This window comes from Dermochelys coriacea, chromosome 10, assembly GCF_009764565.3.
Source record: "Dermochelys coriacea isolate rDerCor1 chromosome 10, rDerCor1.pri.v4, whole genome shotgun sequence".
Taxonomy (NCBI): Eukaryota; Metazoa; Chordata; order Testudines; family Dermochelyidae; genus Dermochelys; species Dermochelys coriacea.
Window position 1 is genome coordinate 38,716,032 of NC_050077.1, and position 21,286 is coordinate 38,737,317.

The 21,286-nt window shown below is 44.7% G+C and overlaps 1 protein-coding gene across 1 annotated transcript; it reads left to right on the forward strand.

Moving 5' to 3' along the window:
• The first annotated feature begins 1,157 nt into the window (after positions 1-1,157).
• Positions 1,158-21,056, forward strand: JPT2 (Jupiter microtubule associated homolog 2). Its single transcript, XM_038418653.2, has 5 exons — positions 1,158-1,390; positions 12,886-13,034; positions 14,453-14,595; positions 17,852-17,900; positions 18,507-21,056. The coding sequence occupies exons 1-5, from the start codon at positions 1,347-1,349 to the stop codon at positions 18,674-18,676; spliced, it is 555 nt and encodes a 184-aa protein (XP_038274581.1). The 5' UTR covers positions 1,158-1,346; the 3' UTR covers positions 18,677-21,056.
• Positions 21,057-21,286: the final 230 nt, after the last annotated feature.

Consider the following 21,286-nt stretch of genomic DNA (forward strand, 5'->3'; position numbering starts at 1 on the left):
TATTAATAATGGTGAAATGCAAAATAAGGTTCAGCTTTACAGTGAGTACTGGATGGTTGGAGGGCTGGGAGATGGAAAAGAAAAATTCTTTTACTTGCTAATGGAGTACGTTTGATACAGGCTTCAGGGTGACACAAATGTAGAACCCCCCCCCCTTTGTTTTCAGAACAGTCCCATGCTTCCACGCAGAGCTTCAAGCCACAGAAACTGCAACTCTTGGCCACTGTGATCACTGGAGCAGATGCTGAGAACAGCCTTCTCTACTAACCCTGCCTGGGATGGAGCAACTTCATCTGCCACTGAAGGAGTAGGCCTAATTCGGATGGGTGTGGGTAACCCCAGAGATGCTTCAGCAGGCCTTGCCTCGGCCCAAGCACGCCAGGCTGGGATCTGGGCCTCACCTAGGATATTAGGGAGACAATGGGTGAGGCAATATCATTTATTGAACCAATTTCTGCTGGTATGAGAGACAAGGCTTTTAGCTATCCTGAGCTTGTTTCTCACTAGCAGAAGTTGGTCCAATAAACAATATCACCTCACCTACCTGGTATCTCCTGTATCCAGGGTAGGGTGACCAGATGTCCTGATTTTATAGGAAAAAGAAAAGGAGTACTTGTGGCACCTTAGAGACTAACAAATTTATTAGAGCATAAGCTTTCGTGAGCTACCTGATGAAGTGAGCTGTAGCTCACAAAAGCTTATGCTCTAATAAATTTGTTAGTCTCTAAGGTGCCACACGTACTCCTTTTCTTTTTGCGAATACAGACTAACACGGCTGCTACTCTGAAACCTGATTTTATAGGGATAGTCCTGATATTTGGGCTTTTTCTTTTATAGGTGCCTATTACCTCCCACACTCTGTCCTGATTTTTCATACTTGTTATCTGGGCACCCTAATCTAGGGCCCCGTGTGGCTCCAGATCGCCTGAGCAGGCTGGGGACGAATCCTACGGACAGGCCTTCCTTAAGGAACAGAGAAAGGGGGAAGTACCTAGACCTGTCCCGTTAAATATCGAGGGTTGCCCTCCTGTTTCTAGTCCCACACTTTGCCCAATGGCCGCTCAGCTTTTCCTGAATGGCAGGTGACTGCTCCAATGGGCAGGGGGGCAGCGTGAGTCACGGAGCGGGTGTTTTAAAGCTTCCCTCCCAGGTCTTGTGGGCGGGTCCTTGTGGGAGTGTGCAGCGTGTGGTAGGCGGCTTGATGTGATTGGCGTACAGATCAGCTAATGGGTTAGCAGGGCGGACCGGGGCCCTACCTGTTGTCTAGGCGGCCGGACCGAGCGAACCCGCGAGAGCGGGCTGTGGAGTCGAATCAGCGGAGAACCATCCCTTGGCCCGTTGCTGCTATGTTCCAGGGGCCGGAGGCCGAATCCGCCAAGCCCAGCTCTAGGTACCCGGGGTGACCGGCTCAAAGGTGGTGGCGGGGCCCTGCCTTCCCCAGGGCGGGGCGCAGGGAGCGGGGAGCGCAGGCTTCTGCCCTGCGGGGGTGGCGGGGAGCGGCCCTGGGGACTGGGGAGGCCTCCTTCTGGGTGGGCGTAGGCTCCGAGGTCGCTCCGGAGACGGCGCCCATACTCCCCTTCCCCCACTTAGGAGGTGGTGCCCAAACCCCCTTCCCCTACCGCCGGGGGAGGAAGCAGGACGCCTGGGTTCTGTTCCCCGGGCTCCTGCGTGTGAACGTGGGCAGGGCTGGGTGACCTTGCGCTTCCTCAGTGTCCCTGGCTGGTCCCAAAGGGCTGCCTGGAAGGGGCGAGGTGAGTGTTCGTTCTCGTTTAAAGGGGCTGGGTGCTTGGTTTGTATGGGGGCCTGCGGTGCACTGGGCTGGGCGTGGGGTGGCGGGAGGATGGGAAGGTCCAGTAGTTCAGATTACAGGAGCATTTGGAGGGTGCTATATGGAATGGGGCCCTATTGTGCTGGACAGTGTAAACACATATTTTGTGTGCTGGAGAACGTCCCGTCTCTCGTGACTGCCGGGATCACATCCGCCGCCAAAGTCTGGTAACGTGAGCCTCAGTGACTTAGGGATCCTGACCCCACTCTTTGCAGGAGTCTTTCCATGGAGAATTACACTGCTGGGAGGAGAGTAAGATACTCTGCCCCTCGCTGGTTTCCAGGATGGATTCTAGTCCTAGAAGAAAGAAAAGGAGTACTTGTGGCACCTTAGAGACTAACAAATGTATTTGAGCATAAGCTTTCATGAGCTACAGCTCACTTCATTGGATGCATTTGGTGGAAAATACAGAGGGGAGATTGATATACACGCACAGAGAACAACTAGCCCTAGAAGAAGGGCCAGGCTACCTAGTGCCACTTTCCTCTACAGGTTTAACTTAGGTTGGCTTGTGAAAGGGGACCAGACCATGCTGTTTGGTACTGTATATGTCTCTGGAGAGATCCCGAGTTTCAGAGTAGCAGCGGTGTTAGTCTGTATTCGCAAAAAGAAAAGGAGTACTTGTGGCACCTTAGAGACTAACCAATTTATTTGAGCATAAGCTTTCGTGAGTTATAGCTCACTTCATCGGATGCTGCACAGGAGGGATCCCATGCCATCCCAACTTCATTTTAGTGGGTGTTGCTTTTTTTTGTGAGCAAATACCCTTACAATGTGTCTGCACTTCTCCTCCCTTCCCAATGAGGCCATGTGGCTCTGTGATGTGATGGAAGGAGACTAATTTTACTTTTTAATTTGCAGTTCAAGTTTATTTTTTATTTTTTTAATTATAAAATTATGAGGCCTCTTTCAGTTTATCTAACTTTTAAAGTCCAAAATAATATATAACTTGAATTTTGAAGGTCTGCCATGAAAACTGCATGCTCTGTGTAACCCCTGAAGAGTTTTCTGTTTTCAGGTTTGGCAACTTGGAAACTGTTTTCTTTGTAACTCGTAGGGTGTATTGCTGCATGGAGTTTGGACTGTAGGGATGAACTCTTCTAACAGGAAACCATAAAGCTGTGGTTGCAGGAACAACCTGTATTGTGGCAGTGTTTACACTGTGTTTGGAAGGCAAAATCTTACATAAAAGTGCTATAGTTCTTATAAAGAACAAGACCACAAAAAGTAAATAATTTAACTGGCTCCATTAGTGTCTTGGTATGTCCTCATATGCTCTTCTTCACAGAAGTCCCTCCCCCAGGTCCTGTGTTATGGTTTTTGGTCACTCAGGTGACTTCAAGCCATAACTTGGCTTTGTGTAAATACAGCACTTAGATAAAGCGGACTCTTTCTAACATGGCTTTCTTATGTATGTTTTGATAGCAGTTTAGTTCTTTTTAAAATAGCTAGAAAAATGTAGCTCACCCAGCTGGAGAACTGATTAGCTTAGTGTTGTGACAAATTCAACCTTAAACTTGAACCTGTTACATCATGAGCAAAAGGCCTTATCTGTTGTGTTTGAGTCTGTAGCTAAAAATCTCAGCAAATGGAAGGGGTTCAGTAAACTGGCCTTCACAGTGATACTAGGAAGTGTTTATAAAAAAAAAAAAAAAAAAATTAATGAAACGGGTGATAACAAAAAGCAAAATGCAACTGAGGCTTGATTTGGTGGAAGAAATTGCTCTGAACACAAAAGGGGAACTTTCTGCCTTTTTTTCCCCATCCCTTGTAACAAACTGGAACTACTTCCCTTTTCAGGAGATCTGAAATGCTGACGTTTATTTTGTGTAACTGAAGTCAAGCTTCATAGAAATGGATACCTGGCAGCAGGCTATGAGGTGCTGCACTGAAAACAGGCTGTGTACCTGTTGCTTGGGTTAGATGTTGCTTTTATCATGCACAGCATAGAAACAGGCTCTTTCATATCTTCATTTGTGTCTGCAGTATTGGAATCGGACAGTATTGTCTTATCCATACGAAGAAGATGCATTGCAGTAAACACTTAGCTGAGGTAAAAGTAATTTAAAGTGGAATGAGGCTTTTGCAGTTACTCTTCCTTTCAAGCATTCTGAGATTTAAAAAAACAAACAAAAAACCTTTAATTTAGGATATGAACCAGATGATGGCATTTGTTTCAAGATCTGGAGGCACTTGGTGGTAAAGGGGAAAGAACTGTATCATAAGGAGAAATGTCCCTAGGGTTAGTCGTAACCTCCATAGATTCTTGTCTTTTCCCACAATTCCCAACTAAAGCATACTATGTAACAGGCTAACTTTTCCTTTCTGCTGCTCTGGGTTCCATCACATTGCTGATGCGACCCCTTTCTTGTACAAGATAAACTTGTTACTCAAACGTGGGAGGTAAAGGCAGCTGACCTAGACATTGATAAAGCTACGGACTTACTACTCCAGGGGCAAGCTTTAGCTGTTGGAGCTTGTTGCTAGGCTTCACTAATCTGATTCTACTATAACCACCTCTCCATGCACTCATTCCTGTCTCCCTTGCTGTAATCTTCTTATGGCTGCATTCTGTTTGTTGAAAGCTTGGCTTTCACTGGACTACATCTGTCCTCTGTAAACCCTAGAATGGTTAATGGAGTCTGATCTTTGGTGATGGGGTCACAAGTTTTCTAGTTTAAGAAGTTTTTACATGGCCTAGGGCTGAAATGCTTGCTCTTATTTCCAACTTTAAATTGGAATTGTAGCAGAAAAACTGTCATAAAGACACCAAAAGAGCTCTGGCAAAAAGTCTGATACAGTTTGAAGGTTAACTTTATGAAATTTCTGTTGATTCAGACTTCCTTTTAGTCTTTTATTGCTTCTGGAGCATCACAAATAACCAGTTGCTGTTCTGTTCTGTAGATGGTTTTGATCAACCAAAAAAAGATGTATGGGACAAAAACTTGTATAAAGTGGAATTAACTATCACCCAACTCTTTTTTTTTTTTTTTTTTTTTTAAGTTTGACAGCCTCAATTTAACTTGAAAATTTGTGCTTAGTGCCATTTTGGTTTAATTATAAAACTTTATCCTATTTCAGCCACTGACTTCAGTATCCCTATGGATAAGATATCTTATCTAAATTTTACAAACTGCTGTGGGCAAAGAATAAAGTATTAAAAATACCTTTATTTAGAACAGTGGGTGCTGTTGGGTGCTCAGCACTTTGAAAAACAGGTTAGTTTGTTTAGGTGCCTAAAATATGGACTTAAAAATGGGTGCCTGAAATTAGACTCTTAAGTCTTGGCCGTGGTCTTCTCCTTTTAAACCACTTCATCCAAAAGATGTCTGGTGCCATTCCAAACCCTGAAGTATTTCAGCTTTCTTAATTTGTGGATCCTTAATATATCAAAAGGTGGTGTGTGCTGCAGATAGAGCAAAGCTTATAACCTTAGTGTTCTGCGGTTTCTGGAGGCTTTCCCGCAGAGGAGGCTAACAAGGCCCTGGACCTAATGTCTTGGCATAGATAAGCAGTTTAAGGCCCTGAAAACACTTATTGTAAGCACTTTGGGATAGGGCCCATCTTTGTTCTGTTTGTACAACACCTAGCGCAACAGGTTCTTGGTCCGTAACTGAGGCTTCTAAGTGTTAACAGGAATTCAGGTATTAAATATACAAGCAGCCCTACTGATCTCAAATAAGGGAGTATAAATGTGTACAGAATCAGAGCTGAAGATTCTTTTTTAATAAGAAACCCTGTGTAAAATCTGAAATTTTAACAATGAGGAAATTCTTGCCTCTGTCACAATGATTGAATTAACCATCTGGTTTCTAATGTTAAGACTACAACAATAGAAAGGAAAAGTAGCAACAGCTAATCATTTGTTTAAATCAGACTTTAGTTAAATCATTTTAGCCATGCTGGAGATATCAAAGCATCCATGTGTAGTTAAACAAAGTTCAGAAATAGGATATTAGCATCTAGTTACACACTGCATATAAAGAAATAGCAAGTTAATTCAAATCAAAAGCTAGAACACTGTGCTACAAACTCTGACTGGAATTGCAATTTGCTTGGGAATAAGCTTCCCTCGGCGGGGTGCAGTTTGAACAGTTAAATTGTAGTAGGTGACTTTTAGTGTGATGTAGCCAAACTAAGACTCCATGGGACAACATTCTTTAAATGGGATAGAACTAAATGCTGCCTCATTCTCGAAAAGCACTGTTCTGTTCATCCAGTCACAGCACAAACTAAGCAGAATTGATGGTGCACAGGGAGTATAGGGTGTTGGAATATAGATATTCAGGCCTGCCTGTAAAGGCTTATCCTTTAAGAACTTAGGTGTATTTGTGTCTCTTAGCTAGTTATAGAGGTATAAAACAAAGAATCAGAATCACAAATGCACCTGTTTGTATGGGCCTTCTCTCACTAGGATAGTCTGAGACCTTGTTCTAGGTTAAGGCCTCTGGCTAAGCAGCAGGGGCAGCCATAAGCTGGGAAGCGTATGGTCACATCCTCGCATTCCAAACCAGTCACATTGAAATAAGGTGGTATTGGGCTGTTAGGAAGACGATTCTGTCCTGATAGTGCCCATCACCATGAGATAAAGAAACGGATCTTAAGATGGTTAAGGAAAACTTAGTTTGATAGCATCCTGTCTGACAAGAAATCACTTATCCGTGGTTGTGGTTGTGAAACCTTCATTTCCGTATTGTTTTATTTTTATGGCCCCCCACTTTTCTATTGTTTAATCTTTCTGGTTCTCTAATTGTTTCTGTCCACTGTATAATTAATTTTGCTAGGTGTAAGTTAATTAGGATAGTGGGATATAATTGATTAGAGAATTCAATTTCAGTAAAATGATTGGTTAATGTATAGCTGAGAATATTACTATATAAACTGGGGTCAAACAGGAAGTGGGTGGGGAAAATTGGAATAACAGATGATTAGGGTTGGAAGAGACCTCAGTAGGTCATCTAGTCCAGCCCCCTGCTCAAAGCAGGACCAACCCCAACTAAATCATCCCAGCCACGGCTTTGTCACCACTTGCATGTCTACCCTTACCTGGACAACTGGCTTCTTTGGGGCCACTCCCGTTAGCAGGTGGAATCGCAGGTGCAAATGGTCAGACACGTTCGAACACAAGTATCATTCTCAACGTCGGCAAATTCATGCTTACTCCAACTCCAAGAATAGAGTTCATCGGAGCTGTTCTGAATGCAAATCAAGTGAGAGCGTTCCTGCCAGACACACGTCACCTGCCCCTCTTGCAGATAATCAGCACCCTTTGCAGCCTCCCCACCACCACAGCAAGACAGTGTCTCAGACTGCTAGGCCATTTGGCATCCTGCACTTACATGGTTCAACATGCCAGGTTATGTCTCAGGCCTTTGCAGACGTGTCTAGCGTCCGTGTACCGCCCGTGCCGCAACAGCCTGGACATGGTGCTTACCATCCTGAGGCAAACCCTTGATCCCCTACGTGGTGGCTAGATCCCCACATGGTAGGCGCTGGGGTTCCTTTCCACCCTCCCCAACCCACTTTGACTTTGGTAACAGATGCATCCGCTTTAGGCTGGGGAGCGCATCTCAGAAGCCTGATAACTCAGGGCTTATGGCTGGTAGAGGAACTGGCTCTACATGTCAACACCAAAGAACTCAGGGCGATTTGCCTCGCCTGCAAAGCTTTTCTGTCATGCTTTCAGGGCCACTGCACAGCAGTATTGATAGACAATACCATGGCCATGTTTTATATAAACAGGCAAAGTGGAGCCCAATCGTCTCCTCTCTGTCAGGAAGCCCTCCTACTGTGGGAATTCTGCCTAGCCCACTCCATTCTTCTCCAGGACTCATACCTGCTGGGTGTTCAGAACATGCTGGTGGACAGCTTGAGCAGACATTTCCCCATGCATGAGTGGTCAGTTCTCCCGGACATCATCCACTCCATCGTAGGGGACAATTTCCTGGTGCAAGTGCTAGGGGAGCCAACTAGGGGGAGCGCTTTTCTTGACCTGCTGCTCACAAACCGGGTAGAATTAGTGGGGGAAGCAAAAGTGGATGGGAATCTGGGAGGCAGTGACCATGAGTTGGTTGAGTTCAGGATCCTGACGCAGGGAAGAAAGGTAAGCAGCAGGATACGGACCCTGGACTTCAGGAAAGCAGACTTTGACTCCCTCAGGGAACAGATGGCCAGGATCCCCTGGGGGACTAACATGAAAGGGAAGGGAGTCCAGGAGAGCTGGCTGTATTTCAAGGAATCCCTGTTGAGGTTACAGGGACAAACCATCCCGATGAGTCGAAAGAATAGTAAATATGGCAGGCGACCAGCTTGGCTTAATGGTGAAATCTTAGCGGATCTTAAACATAAAAAAGAAGCTTACAAGAAGTGGAAGGTTGGACATATGACCAGGGAAGAGTATAAAAATATTGCTCGGGCATGTAGGAAAGATATCAGGAGGGCCAAATCGCACCTGGAGCTGCAGCTAGCAAGAGATGTCAAGAGTAACAAGAAGGCTTTCTTCAGGTATGTTGGCAACAAGAAGAAAGCCAAGGAAAGTGTGGGCCCCTTACTGAATGAGGGAGGCAAGCTAGTGACAGAGGATGTGGAAAAAGCTAATGTACTCAATGCTTTTTTTGCCTCTGTTTTCACTAACAAGGTCAGCTCCCAGACTGCTGTGCTGGGCATCACAAAATGGGGAAGAGATGGCCAGCCCTCTGTAGAGATAGAGGTGGTTAGGGACTATTTAGAAAAGCTGGACGTGCACAAGTCCATGGGGCCGGACGAATTGCATCCGAGAGTGCTGAGGGAATTGGCGGCTGTGATTGCAGAGCCCTTGGCCATTATCTTTGAAAACTCGTGGCGAACGGGGGAAGTCCCGGATGACTGGAAAAAGGCTAATGTAGTGCCCATCTTTAAAAAAGGGAAGAAGGAGGATCCTGGGAACTACAGGCCGGTCAGCCTCACCTCAGTCCCTGGAAAAATCATGGAGCAGGTCCTCAAAGAATCAATCCTGAAGCACTTAGAGGAGAGGAAAGTGATCAGGAACAGTCAGCATGGATTCACCAAGGGAAGGTCATGCCTGACTAATCTAATCGCCTTTTATGATGAGATTACTGGTTCTGTGGATGAAGGGAAAGCAGCGGATGTATTGTTTCTTGACTTTAGCAAAGCTTTTGACACGGTCTCCCACAGCATTCTTGTCAGCAAGTTAAGGAAGTATGGGCTGGATGAATGCACTATAAGGTGGGTAGAAAGCTGGCTAGATTGTCGAGCTCAACGGGTAGTGATCAATGGCTCCATGTCTAGTTGGCAGCCGGTGTCAAGTGGAGTGCCCCAGGGGTCGGTCCTGGGGCCCGTTTTGTTCAATATCTTCATAAATGATCTGGAGGATGGTGTGGATTGCACTCTCAGCAAATTTGCGGATGATACTAAACTGGGAGGAGTGGTAGATACGCTGGAGGGGAGGGATAGGATACAGAAGGACCTAGACAAATTGGAGGATTGGGCCAAAAGAAATCTAATGAGGTTCAATAAGGATAAGTGCAGGGTCCTGCACTTAGGATGGAAGAATCCAATGCACCGCTACAGACTAGGGACCGAATGGCTCGGCAGCAGTTCTGCGGAAAAGGACCTAGGGGTGACAGTTGACGAGAAGCTGGATATGAGTCAGCAGTGTGCCCTTGTTGCCAAGAAGGCCAATGGCATTTTGGGATGTATAAGTAGGGGCATAGCGAGCAGATCGAGGGACGTGATCGTTCCCCTCTATTCGACACTGGTGAGGCCTCATCTGGAGTACTGTGTCCAGTTTTGGGCCCCACACTACAAGAAGGATGTGGATAAATTGGAAAGAGTACAGCGAAGGGCAACAAAAATGATTAGGGGTCTAGAGCACATGACTTATGAGGAGAGGCTGAGGGAGCTGGGATTGTTTAGTCTGCAGAAGAGAAGAATGAGGGGGGATTTGATAGCTGCTTTCAACTACCTGAAAGGGGGTTTCAAAGAGGATGGCTCTAGACTGTTCTCAATGGTAGCAGATGACAGAACGAGGAGTAATGGTCTCAAGTTGCAATGGGGGAGGTTTAGATTGGATATTAGGAAAAACTTTTTCACTAAGAGGGTGGTGAAACACTGGAATGCGTTGCCTAGGGAGGTGGTAGAATCTCCTTCCTTGGAGGTTTTTAAGATCAGGCTTGACAAAGCCCTGGCTAGGATGATTTAACTGGGACTTGGTCCTGCTTTGAGCAGGGGGTTGGACTAGATGACCTTCTGGGGTCCCTTCCAACCCTGATATTCTATGATTCTATGATCTTTCGCAGCTGGGGGTTCCCCTGAATCAACCTGTTTGCCACACGGGCCAACAGGAAGTGCCCAGCCTTTTGCTTCTTCAGGAGCCACAGTCCAGGCTCGATTGCAGATGCATTCATGATTCCATGGTCTGGTCAGCTGCTATACGTTTTTCCACCATTCCCACTCATCCACAAAGTGCTTCTCAAGGTCCGCAGGGACAAGGTGGACATCCTACTGGTGGCCCCACTTTGGCTGCACCAGTGCTGGTACCCCACCCTCATGGACTTGTCGGTCCAGTCACCGATATGGCTACCTCTTAATCCTGACCTCATTTCACAGAACCACGGTCGCCTCCTTCACCTGGACCTTCAGTTGCTCCACCTCATGCACTGGAGAATCAGTGGCTGAACCAGGCTGAGCTTGCCTGTTTGGACCCAGTGCAGCAGGTGCTTCTGGAGAGCCACAAGCCGTCTACTAGGGCCACATGCAGGGCGAAATGGAAGAGTTTCTCTAGCTGGTGTGGCCAAAGGTAGGTGCTTCCACTCCAGGCTCCCATCTCTTGTATCCTGGACTATCTTCTGTACTTCAAAGACCAGTGCTGGGTTCTTTCAAGGTCCACCTTGCGGCCATCTCAGCGTTTCACCCAGGTGATTCTGGATGCTTGGTGTTCACGCGCCCCATTGTGGGATGTTTCCTGAAAGGTCTGGAAAAGATACATTTCCCCTGATGAAGCCCCCTATTCCAGCCTGGGATCTCAGCCTAGTCCTCTTTCGCCTCATGGGCCCTCCCTTCAAGCCGTTAGCTTCTTGTTCGCTCCTTTACTTCTCTTGGAAGGTTGCCTTCCTGGTGGCTATCGCATCGGCGCGCTGCATGTTTGAGCTGTGGGCCTTCACGTCTGAGCCTCTGTACGCTCTCTTTCATAAAGACAAGATAGGTGCAACTTAGACCTCATCCGGCCTTTCTTCCCAAGGTGGTCTCCCACTTCCATGTTAGTCAGGATATCTTCCTGCCAGTCTTCTATCTATCTGAAACCACACAACAGCCCTCATGAACAGCAGCTGTATTTGCTTGATGTCAGGAGGGCACTTGCTTTCTATATCGACTGCGCAAAGCTGTTCTGCAAGACAATCCAGATGTTCATTGCTATAGCAGACTGGATGAAAGGTTTGCCAGTCTCTTCCCAGCGGATCTCCTCCTAGATTACAGCATGTATCTGCACTTGTTATGACCTGGTGAAGGTTCCTCTGCCTGACATCACCGCTCACTCCACGAGGGCACAGGCCTCATCGACAGCCTTCATGGCCCATGTACCTCTCCAGGAAATCTGCAGGGCTGCCACGTGGTCTTCAGTGCATTTTTCACGTCCCACTACATCACCATCCTGCAATCTTGGGACGATGCAGCTTTTGGCAGAGCGGTACTTCGGTCGGCTTTACCTTGCCTCCAACCGTATCTCCGAGGTAAGGCTTGGAAGTCACCTAACTGGAACTGATGGGAGCAAGTACTCGAAAAAAAAAACAGTTACTCACCCTTGTTGTAACTGTTGTTCTTAGAGCTGTGTTGCTCATATCTATTCCATTCCTCCCCACCTTCCACTCTATCAGAGTAGCCGGTAAGAAGGAACTGAAGCGGGGGGGGGGTCGGGCGTCAGGCAGCAGGGTCGTATATAGAGCGCCATACCAGCGCCACTCCAGGGGGCTCCACAGCTGGCCCAATGGATAGCTGCTAGGGAAAAGTTTTCCGACAGCTGTGCACGCAGCACACGCACAAGCCTAACTGAAATAGATATGAGCAAACATCTCGAAGAACAACAGTTACAAAAAGGGAAGTAACTGTTTTTTTCCTCAGCCTCTCCTCATAAGACACATGCCCCAGCTCCCTGATCATTTTCATTGCCCTCTGCTGGACTCTCTCCAGTTTGTCCACATACTTTCTGTAGTGGGGGCCTGAAAATTGGATGCAATACTCCAGATGTGGCCACACCAGTGTCAAATAGAGGGAAATAACAACTTCCCTCAATCTGCTGGCCATGCTCCTACTAATGCAGGAATCGTGCTTTCTGGAAATTAACCCCAATAAACATCACATTGTCTGCACTTCAGACTTCTAGTCTTTTGTTGCTTGCTGTCTGTGTGACAAGAATGGGGGAAGTGGGAGGGTGAAGGGAAAGTACTCTAACATAAGGCTGACTCTGATCTTGCTTTAGCAAGTATACCGGTCTTCCTTCACTTGCTTACTATCTCTAAGTTTGCTTTGCTCAAATGGAAACTACAGATAAATTTACACTTTTATAGAAGAAAATGTCAAGCCAAAGGAAATGTTGCTGTGCATTAACATGAGGGTTATGTCCAAGTTCTGGAATGTAGCCCTTCAGGCTTGCATTATTACAGTAGTATAATGTCACAAAGGGATTATATTCAGGCATATCCTGCTCAGAACCAGTATCTGTATCAAACTGTCAAACTAATTACTAGAATAACATTCTGAATATTTTATATTCTGAAAGAGGCAGATATGGCACCCCACTGCTGCTCAGTGTTGACTTACAAACGTTTGTCATAGTTTGGACCTTGACAACCAGACAAGTACATGAATTTTAATGATAGAACTGCACGCTGTATTCCTAACTCTGGTCTGCTAATTCCAAATTATGTAGTATAAAAAACTGAGCACTTTAATCACATTTAATCTTAACTTTGGGGGATGGGGAGGAATGTGGCAAACATGCTGAATGCAGTAGACTTCAAATAAGTTGGCATCTGTCAGTAACTGTTAATGTTCCACAACAGAGTATTGAAACCCCCTGGAGGAGGCTCTAGTAATCTGTTTGGGAGCACAGAAGAAGTTTCCTCTTCCAGCAGACCACAAAGAATGGCATCTAGCATCTTCGGAGCAGCTGAGGAACCTCAGAACTTTCCAAAAAGAACAAACCCTCCAGGTGAGAACACCAGTTTCCTCAAAGAAACTACTGAGGAGAAGTATAGCTGATTCTGGGTTGGCAGGTATAAATGGTTCTTGTATAAAGTTCATGTTTCAGCTCAGTATCCTGAAGCAAAGTTACACTTTGAGCAATGTAGCAGGTAAATATCAATGCAACAGCATTTTTTTTGCTGTCCCTATAAACTATACACTACTGCTAGCTGATTGAGCTTGTGCACTAAACCCATCTGCACACCTGAATCAGGGAGCATTCAATCATGAGTTCTGAGTTTAGCTCTAAACTGAACTTGTGCTGTAAAATACAGTACTTTTTCTCCTGATGAGCCATCAGTCTGACCTTGTTAAATATAGGGATTGAGGAAATCATTAATCCACCTGCTAGGCTTAAAGGACTTAAAACATTGAACAAAGCTACTGTGGGATAAGAGTTTTGGTAGTCTTTTTTTCTGCCTGTAGGCAGCAATGAGACTACTCTGCCCATGTCATAAGCACCTTGAAGTAGTCATTTTTAAGCTTGAAATAGTGCTGATATTGCATTGTTGATTGATATTGCATTGATATTGCATACACGAGGGTGATGTTTCTGCTTGCATATTTAGTGTGAGCTTTCGTTACATGGATAGTTTTAGTGGTGATAAGCTTGCCAGCAGTGAAATATGGGGCATTAGGTAAATAGTTACCATTAGTCCAATATGGCAGCTATTAACTGTACAAACAACTGATGAAAACTTACTATTTGAAGTGAAATTACTGTACATAATTGAACAAAGCATGAATTAGAATGGCAAGTAAAGTTAGAGTGCTACATTGGACTTTACTGTACGCTCTTGGTTTTAAAAAAACATGTTACTAAGATAATGGGCAACTTTCCAGCCCTGCCTGTTTGCAGCCTTTGAGATGCAAGTGCTCAAGACTATAAAGTAACTACTGTATGATGTCTAAGTCTGGGTTTGCACTGGCAGAACTCGGGCCTGTAGTTTTCTGGCCTAAGCTATAGAATAGGTATGATACCATCAGGTTGCCCAACCCTAGTAGGGAATTAGATCTCTTTCCTAATGTAGCCACCATGTAGTGTCAGGGAGGGGGAGCGACACTTGGAGGATCCATTCCAGAGACTTTTCCAGCTGAAATGGTGACATACACAAAGAAACTACTTCAGCTCTACAGATGTAAAGCCAGGATTTTTCTGAGTCCTGATGACAAAAGTCTTAAGTATTTTCAGAATATTGTAGTAAGCCAAATTCTCGGATTTCTGGATTTAAGGTACAGATTCAGTTAGTGATACCAAAAACCTCAAACTTGAATATTTGACTTTTTTTTTTTTAATCACCTTAGTTAAAGTTTTACAGGAAGTTAGAAGGGAAAAGTACAAAACAGTTAAAACCCTTTTCCAAGTAACTGTTAGTTACCTTGCAGGGGGGAAAGGAAGTGGTATCTTTGAGGATCCTAGCCCTGTCCAGTCTCGTCAACGCATGAATCCGCCTGGTGGGAAGACAAGTGATATCTTTGGGTCTCCAGTACCTGCCAGCCCTGTTCGAGCACACCCAAACAAACCCAAGGTATCTGTACTGCTGTGGTTGTGAAAATGGGTTAGAAAAAACTGCTAATAGGGCTAATTATAATCTGGTAATACACAGGAGCCTTGTTCAGAACATTAACTCTATGTGGCATGTTAGTCCTACATTATGCCTCAGGTAACACAAAATTAGTCAGCACTGCCTCCACAACCCTCTTCTAGTCAAATATTCCTTGTTAGTTTTGATAGTAAACTCATTTATGCTGCATCAGTTCTCAGTGTGTTGCAGATTTTTGTACGTAAAAATGTACAGTTGCACTGTGGAGGTATGAGGGGGAAGCCGAAAGCTTTTGTAGTTGGATAGAGGAGAACTGGTGCTTCTGTCACCCAGATAAAGTGTAGGAGGCTGTCTTCTGACAACCAGGAGGCATTTCAGGCTTTTGGAATTGGAAGGAGATGGATCTCCTTGTTCCTTTTTCCAGGGGGTGCTGACTTCAAATTTGGGAGGTGCTGAATTTGGGGTGGGAGGGATAGCTTAGTGGTTTGAGCATTGGCCTGCTAAACCCAGGGTTGTGAGTTCAATCCTTGAGGGGGCCATTTAGGGATCTGGGGCAAAAATTGGGGTTGTACGGAAGCTTAGATTCTGGTACACAGTTGTGGCAGTCATAGGACTACTATGTGGCAATTTACTTGGCTGCATAATCACATTAGACGCAGGGTCATAGCTACAAGCAAACATTCTTCTGGGGGAAACAAGAATGTAAATATTTGCCACTTATGTACCATGTTCTTGCATAGTAGATTGGCTCCTGCATCTTAGCTGGTTAACTCTTTCCTTAAGTTGAAACTGCACCACTGGATGAGTCAGCCATCATACTGGCAAAGTTTTCGACAAGTGGAGAGTCTTGGAAACGTACTGTCCCTTAAGCACCAGTGTTAATGGAATCTGTGCTCCACTAAAATTTCTGCTGAAGGGAAACTGATGGTGGTAGCTTTATTGCTTCTAAAGTTCTAGTTGACCAGTGTTACTAGAATCTGGTTTAAGAACATAGAACTAAACTTTAGGCAGGAGTCAGAAGTGATATTCTTTATTCCAACCTCTTATGCCATCCTGCCAGTATTGACTCCCAGGGATTCTGGATTTTGGGTCATAGGAAGAAACTGAGAATTTTGAGGGTTGGGTGTATGCCTGCTCAGGGGTCTGGTGTTAATTTAGAGGGTGTGTTTTTTGCTTCTCTTCCTATCCTCTGCATTGGATGGTTCTGGGGTAGCACTGCTGTGAAGTTAGCTCCACTCTCTAGAAACACAATTTTGCCCAGCACTGGATGTGGGGAGAGTGGCATGAGCCATTGTAATTTGGGATGGAGCAGGGATGCAGTGGGAGCAGCAAGAGAAGGGGGATGAAATAATTCTGTTGGTTTTAGGTAGGATTCTAGTCACTTGCTCACCCTCAGAGCATTCAGCCCAATGTGTGTGTTCTCTTGCAACCTACTTTAAGCTCACACCCCAGTGATTGATTGAGAAATGCTTGAGTACTCGCTTGAAAGAATTTACACTGTTGGATAATGTGATGCTGTCTTTAAAGAGGGGGTTAAAAGTAAAAAAAAAAAAAAAAAAAAAAAAAAAATCTCTTAATGTCATTTTCATGCCAGCCCTTTCTGCTGGGGTGAAACTATTATAGAAACAGTAGAACCGTAACGATTTGATGTATTGGGCACTTTAATGACTTGTATTGATTTGACTGCAGCAGTCTTGGTGTGAGGAGATCCTTTGAAGCCATGCTTGCTCATCACAGCCGATTCTTGAATCTGAAAATGGGTCAGTAAGGGTGGGTAAAACCTGTCCTTAAGGCTCATCTGACTCAGCCCTGGTCTACACTAGTGGGGGGGTGATCTATCTAAGTTATGCAACTTCAGCTACATGAATAACGTAGTCAACGTACTTAGATCGACTTATCGTGGTGTCTTCACTGCGGTGAGTTGACTGCTGCCACTCCCCCATTGACTCTGCCTGTGCCTCTCACGGCGCTGGAGTACAGGAGTTGACGGGAGAGCGCTTGGGGGTTGATTTATTGTGTCTAGACTAGACTCAATAAATCAATCCCACTGGATCGAACATTACCTGCCGGATCAGCGGGCAGCGAAAACATACCCTTAGTAATCCAAACTAGTCTGGATACTTCACTGAGCATGTGTTTATTGCTGAGACACCCACTGGAGCACTGAAGAGCTTGCTGTTCTGGGTCTGAACACTTGCTGCTATTTTTGGGTGTCAGTGCATACTTGTAGAAAAGATTGTTGCAAGATAATGAGCTAGAATGGACATAGATCCAAGGGTAGAAAGTCTTAAGGATCTAATGGACTATTGCCATATCTTGCTTCTGTATATTAAGTGAGTTGTCTTGGTAAGACCTACAGCAGCCTAGCATAATGTGAAGAACACATAGGGATTGTGACATTGACATGAATGGTGACCATATAGATCATTGTTGCAACCAAGGTCCTACAGTTGCACCAAATCTTGTACAAAGGAGGTCAAGTAAGGTGTCTATAGAACAGTTTGTAATTTGCTGGTTATGATTATGCTGTCTGTATGTGTGTATCGTTTTTGTATTTGGTCAACTTACTCAGAAGTTTCCTTTCTCAGGAATTGCCCAATCAAGAAACACTTAACTGACCAATGGACTTTGGGAGATGCCAATCCACATCTGGGATTTCTTGGGAACGTCTCTCTATCAGTGTTATAGAGGGCAGACAATTTGAGTTTACCCTGTATAAGCTTTATACAGAGTTAAATGGATTTATTTGGAGTTTGGATCCCATTGGGAACTGGATGTCTGGGTGCTGGAGATGGGAGCACTTCTTAAGCAGTTTTTAGTTAAGTCTGCAGCTTTGGGGGTGTGGTTCCAGACCCTGGCTCTGTGTTGCAGTAGGCTTGCATGTCTGGCTTGACGAGGCAGGGTTCTGAAGGCCCAAACTGGCAGAGAAAACAGGCTGAGAGGTAATCTCAGCACATCAGGTGACAGTCCCAAGGAGTTCTCTGTAACCGAACCCATCACAGGGATCACCGTCTCCTTAAAGAACTCGATGCTACAATTGCTCTTACAATACAATTGCTCTTACAATGCCGTTGCAGGAGGCTTCATGGAGAGCAAGCTGCAGCATTTGGCTCTTAATGCAGAAATCGCATGGTCTTGGTTTAAAGGATCCTTTAGGTCTAAGATTTAAGAAAATCTTGCGGTGGAGTAATAGTTGACCTATACCCTATGAAGCCCTAAAACAGTTCTGAATTTATTGTAGGATCACATTGTCTTACAAGAGGCAGGAGATGCATCAAAGGAACTGAAAGGTAAGGCAAGAGAAATCTTTCTCTGAGATGCTGTGAAGAGTATTTTGTGTATGCAAGGAGGAACAATGAACAAGACTAATCCTGGTTTTCAGGACAACGCAGTCAAGCAAGGTCATGGCTATAGAACTTCAAACTGGGGAGTCAGACTTTCAGTATTGGTTACATGATAGGAGGTTACCCTGAAATAACCATATAACCTCTTCTATTAAGCTGGGTCGCTTTAGGTAGGGTATTGAAAGTGGGCCCTATGCTAAGCTGATATCTAGATATGGGAAGTGTCTGTCTTCCTGCCCTCCCAATGTCTCCTAGATGGTCTGTCTGTTTTTATAGACTATTTTTGTGCTTGTCTATAAGGGGACATAAGTAATTGTTGAGAACAAGATAGGAGAGTCTTGGAAGAAGTAGGCCTTGAGCAGAAAAAGTGCAGGGGTAGAGGGAGACTGTCAGAGCAGGAGTAGCGTAAGTGAAGGGGGGAGATAAAGGTAGGGGAAGGATGTTAGGGTTGGAAAGAGGGAAGAATATACAGGGCTATTGAAGATGAGTGCATAAAAGGCAATGTTACTGCACTGCAGTGCAACCATTCTAACCTCCCTTGTCATCACACAGCTACAGAAAACAAACCACAGATGGAAGACAGAAGCAAGAAGAGAGATCTTGGGAAAGAAGAACCAGGCCCCAAGATAGATGATCATGAACCCAGACTGGGGCCAAGGCCACGGTCACACAACAAAGTCCTCAATCCCCCTGGTGGCAAATCCAGCATTGCATTCTATTAGGAACATTCACTTTCACTAATGGAGTCAGTACAGAAACTTTATCTATGAGTTCTGTTTTCAGACACTTGTATGGGGATAGATGTTTTAGGCAGGAGGATGGGGGCTTTAGTGACTCATCTAATCCAAATGGAGGACATCTTGATGTCCTCCACTTCTGTAAAACCTGTTAGTTATGGTGCTTATGGAAATAACTGAAGACTCTTATGTGCTAGTCAGCGCAGGATTCAGCGAGACAGTAGCTTAGATAGGTGCAAGAGGAGTGTCCCTTTGTGGTGGGTAATTTAAAAAAAAAAAAAAAAAACTCTTAAGCTCGCTGCCATCTAGTAGCTCGGACTTTTGGACCCAAGCATTTAGGTGCAGTCAACATGGTGAAATTCCATCCCAGTGGATGGGGACTCAAATGCCAGGCCTGGTATCCATCTAACTGAACCTAACAGGAGCTGATGCTCTTCCCCTGGGCAGTGTATCCTAACCTCAAGAAGCTAAAAATGGATCTGCAACCACTTTAATACAAACATGCTCCATCCTAAGCGGTGTTGCTGGGTTCTAAAGAATTCTGCTTAGTGCTTGACCATAAGAGGCAGCTTCCTCCCCAGGTTTATTATTTTAAAACTCTCATTATTCTGTGGCAATCTCGCAAGCCATCAAGTTGTGTAAACTTTCGGATCACTTCAGTAATAGTCTGTGCTGAAACATATTAGCCCTTGATAAAGGAAAAAATTGTAGTCTAGTGTACTGTCTCATCCAGGCACTCCTGGAAAGATCTTATTTCACTGATGTCATGCAAGAGTGCCTCCAGCTTTCCTGGTAGGGAGAGCAGTGATTTGGGCACACAGAGTTACATCTATTGAAAAAACTCTGACAAATTACAATAGTATATAATTAGATTCTGGAACTGTCCCAGGAGATCTCTAGTGAGCCAGCTTTAGTGTCCCATCACCCGCCTCTAAAAGCCCTCATGTAATGATGCTTTAGCTTCTGCAGGGTTTTTTTTCCTCCCTCTGTCTTGGAGAAATAATGGACTGTTCTGCTTGTATCCTCCAGTAGCTTTGTTTTTAGTTTCCTATGCTGACTCTGTTAGTGAAACCTCTGTTTTGTTAGCCATGGGTTGCCTTTGACTGCCTCAGTTATTCTTTGGTAGTGTGGACAATCCAAGTTGCTCATCCACACATACTCTTGTAGCTATTTTAAGACTGTTATTCCCTGTTCATCCTCTTGGGCCAATCTAGGGAGCACTGCAATACTCTTCTGGCACAGTGGCTGTTTTGAATTATGTTTGCAAGAATGTGCATTGTTTTCTCTAATTAGCTATGTGGGTTTGGGGGTTGAAGGAGGGCTCTCAAATGTCAGTTGTTAATTTTGACTGGACTTTCCTCAAACATATCCGAAGGATCAGTATTTGATAACATTAGGTGCTTAGACTGTTGGCCACTTGTAATAGTAATTTTTTTTAAACTACCTAACTCATTACATACAGGAGTTATTCAGGTACAAAGACCAAGTGGCCTTATCTACACAATGGCTCCACATACCAGTAGCTGTTCTAGCCCAGGTTCACTGAAAACTATTTCTGCGACAAACTATTCAGAAGAGTTGTCTCTTAGCTAGGTGCTACACCAGCTTAGAGGTCATAATGATTGTTAAAGTGTCCAACAAAGATGAATGAGTGTACCACAAAGACTTGCAGCTTTTAACTTACGAAAGTGAAAATCCCCTTTTTGTAGGGTGGAAGTGATGGGAATCTTAATGCTTCCTGTACCTCTTCCACAGGAGACTTGGTGGTCCTGCTATTGGCCCCCTCTAACTGTAAGAGGATGGTGATCAGTATTGAGGGAGTGTGATCCCAATACATCTGTTTTTAGATTCATATTCCCCTAATATAGCGGTTTCCTAGTTGCTATTCCTATTTTGCTTATTTGATCAAGTCTGTAAGAGATCACCTGTCCCCTTCTGCCTTGTTAGTGTTTAACTTCCCTTTCCAGTATAAGCTAGGCTTTTCAAAGCGTTAGCAGGTAGGAAAGACCAACCAGTTTGCCCTTCTGCCTTCAGCTTTTGTATTGAAGGGTTTGTCTGTGGACAAGTCAGTGAGCTTAGACTCGAAGCTTGATAGACTAACTGGAGCTGAAATACTGAGAGATGCAGTTGTACAGTGCCTGTGTTTTTAAATAGCAGTTTCCAGCTAACTCTTAAACTACTATGGATTTCTGTCTGCATGTGTTTGGCTAGCATTTCCCTTATTGGCATACACCCTGTGCTCATGTTTCAAGTTTAAGTTTGATAAGGACACTTTTTTTTTTCTTTTTTAAAGGAAGAGGAGTGGAACTTGTATTAATGGTTAAATCATGGACTTCTTAATAAACCACAATATTTTGTTACTTCACTGGGTACTCCTGTAAATAAGTCACCGTTCTAGTTTATAGCAAACACTACCCTGTGATCAAATTCCATCCAACATTTCTTGTGAAATAGAATGAGCCTTCTCAAGCACCGCTACTTTCTACCACAGTTAATTTTTAAAGGTGCTCCATGCTCTGACATGGGGTGGCAGGCCAGGGTCCCTGGGGGTGGTGGTTAGGGGCGGGGGGTCCTGGGAGGGGGTGGTCAGGGGAT

Bases quoted from the DNA above. Each gene is read 5' to 3' on its own strand.
- JPT2 (XM_038418653.2), top strand. From the start codon at position 1,347: ATGTTCCAGGGGCCGGAGGCCGAATCCGCCAAGCCCAGCTCTAG. The intron at 1,391-12,885 runs GTACCCGGGGTG...GTTCCACAACAG, and splicing joins TCCGCCAAGCCCAGCTCTAG to AGTATTGAAACCCCCTGGAG. The intron at 13,035-14,452 runs GTGAGAACACCA...GTTACCTTGCAG, and splicing joins AAAAAGAACAAACCCTCCAG to GGGGGAAAGGAAGTGGTATC.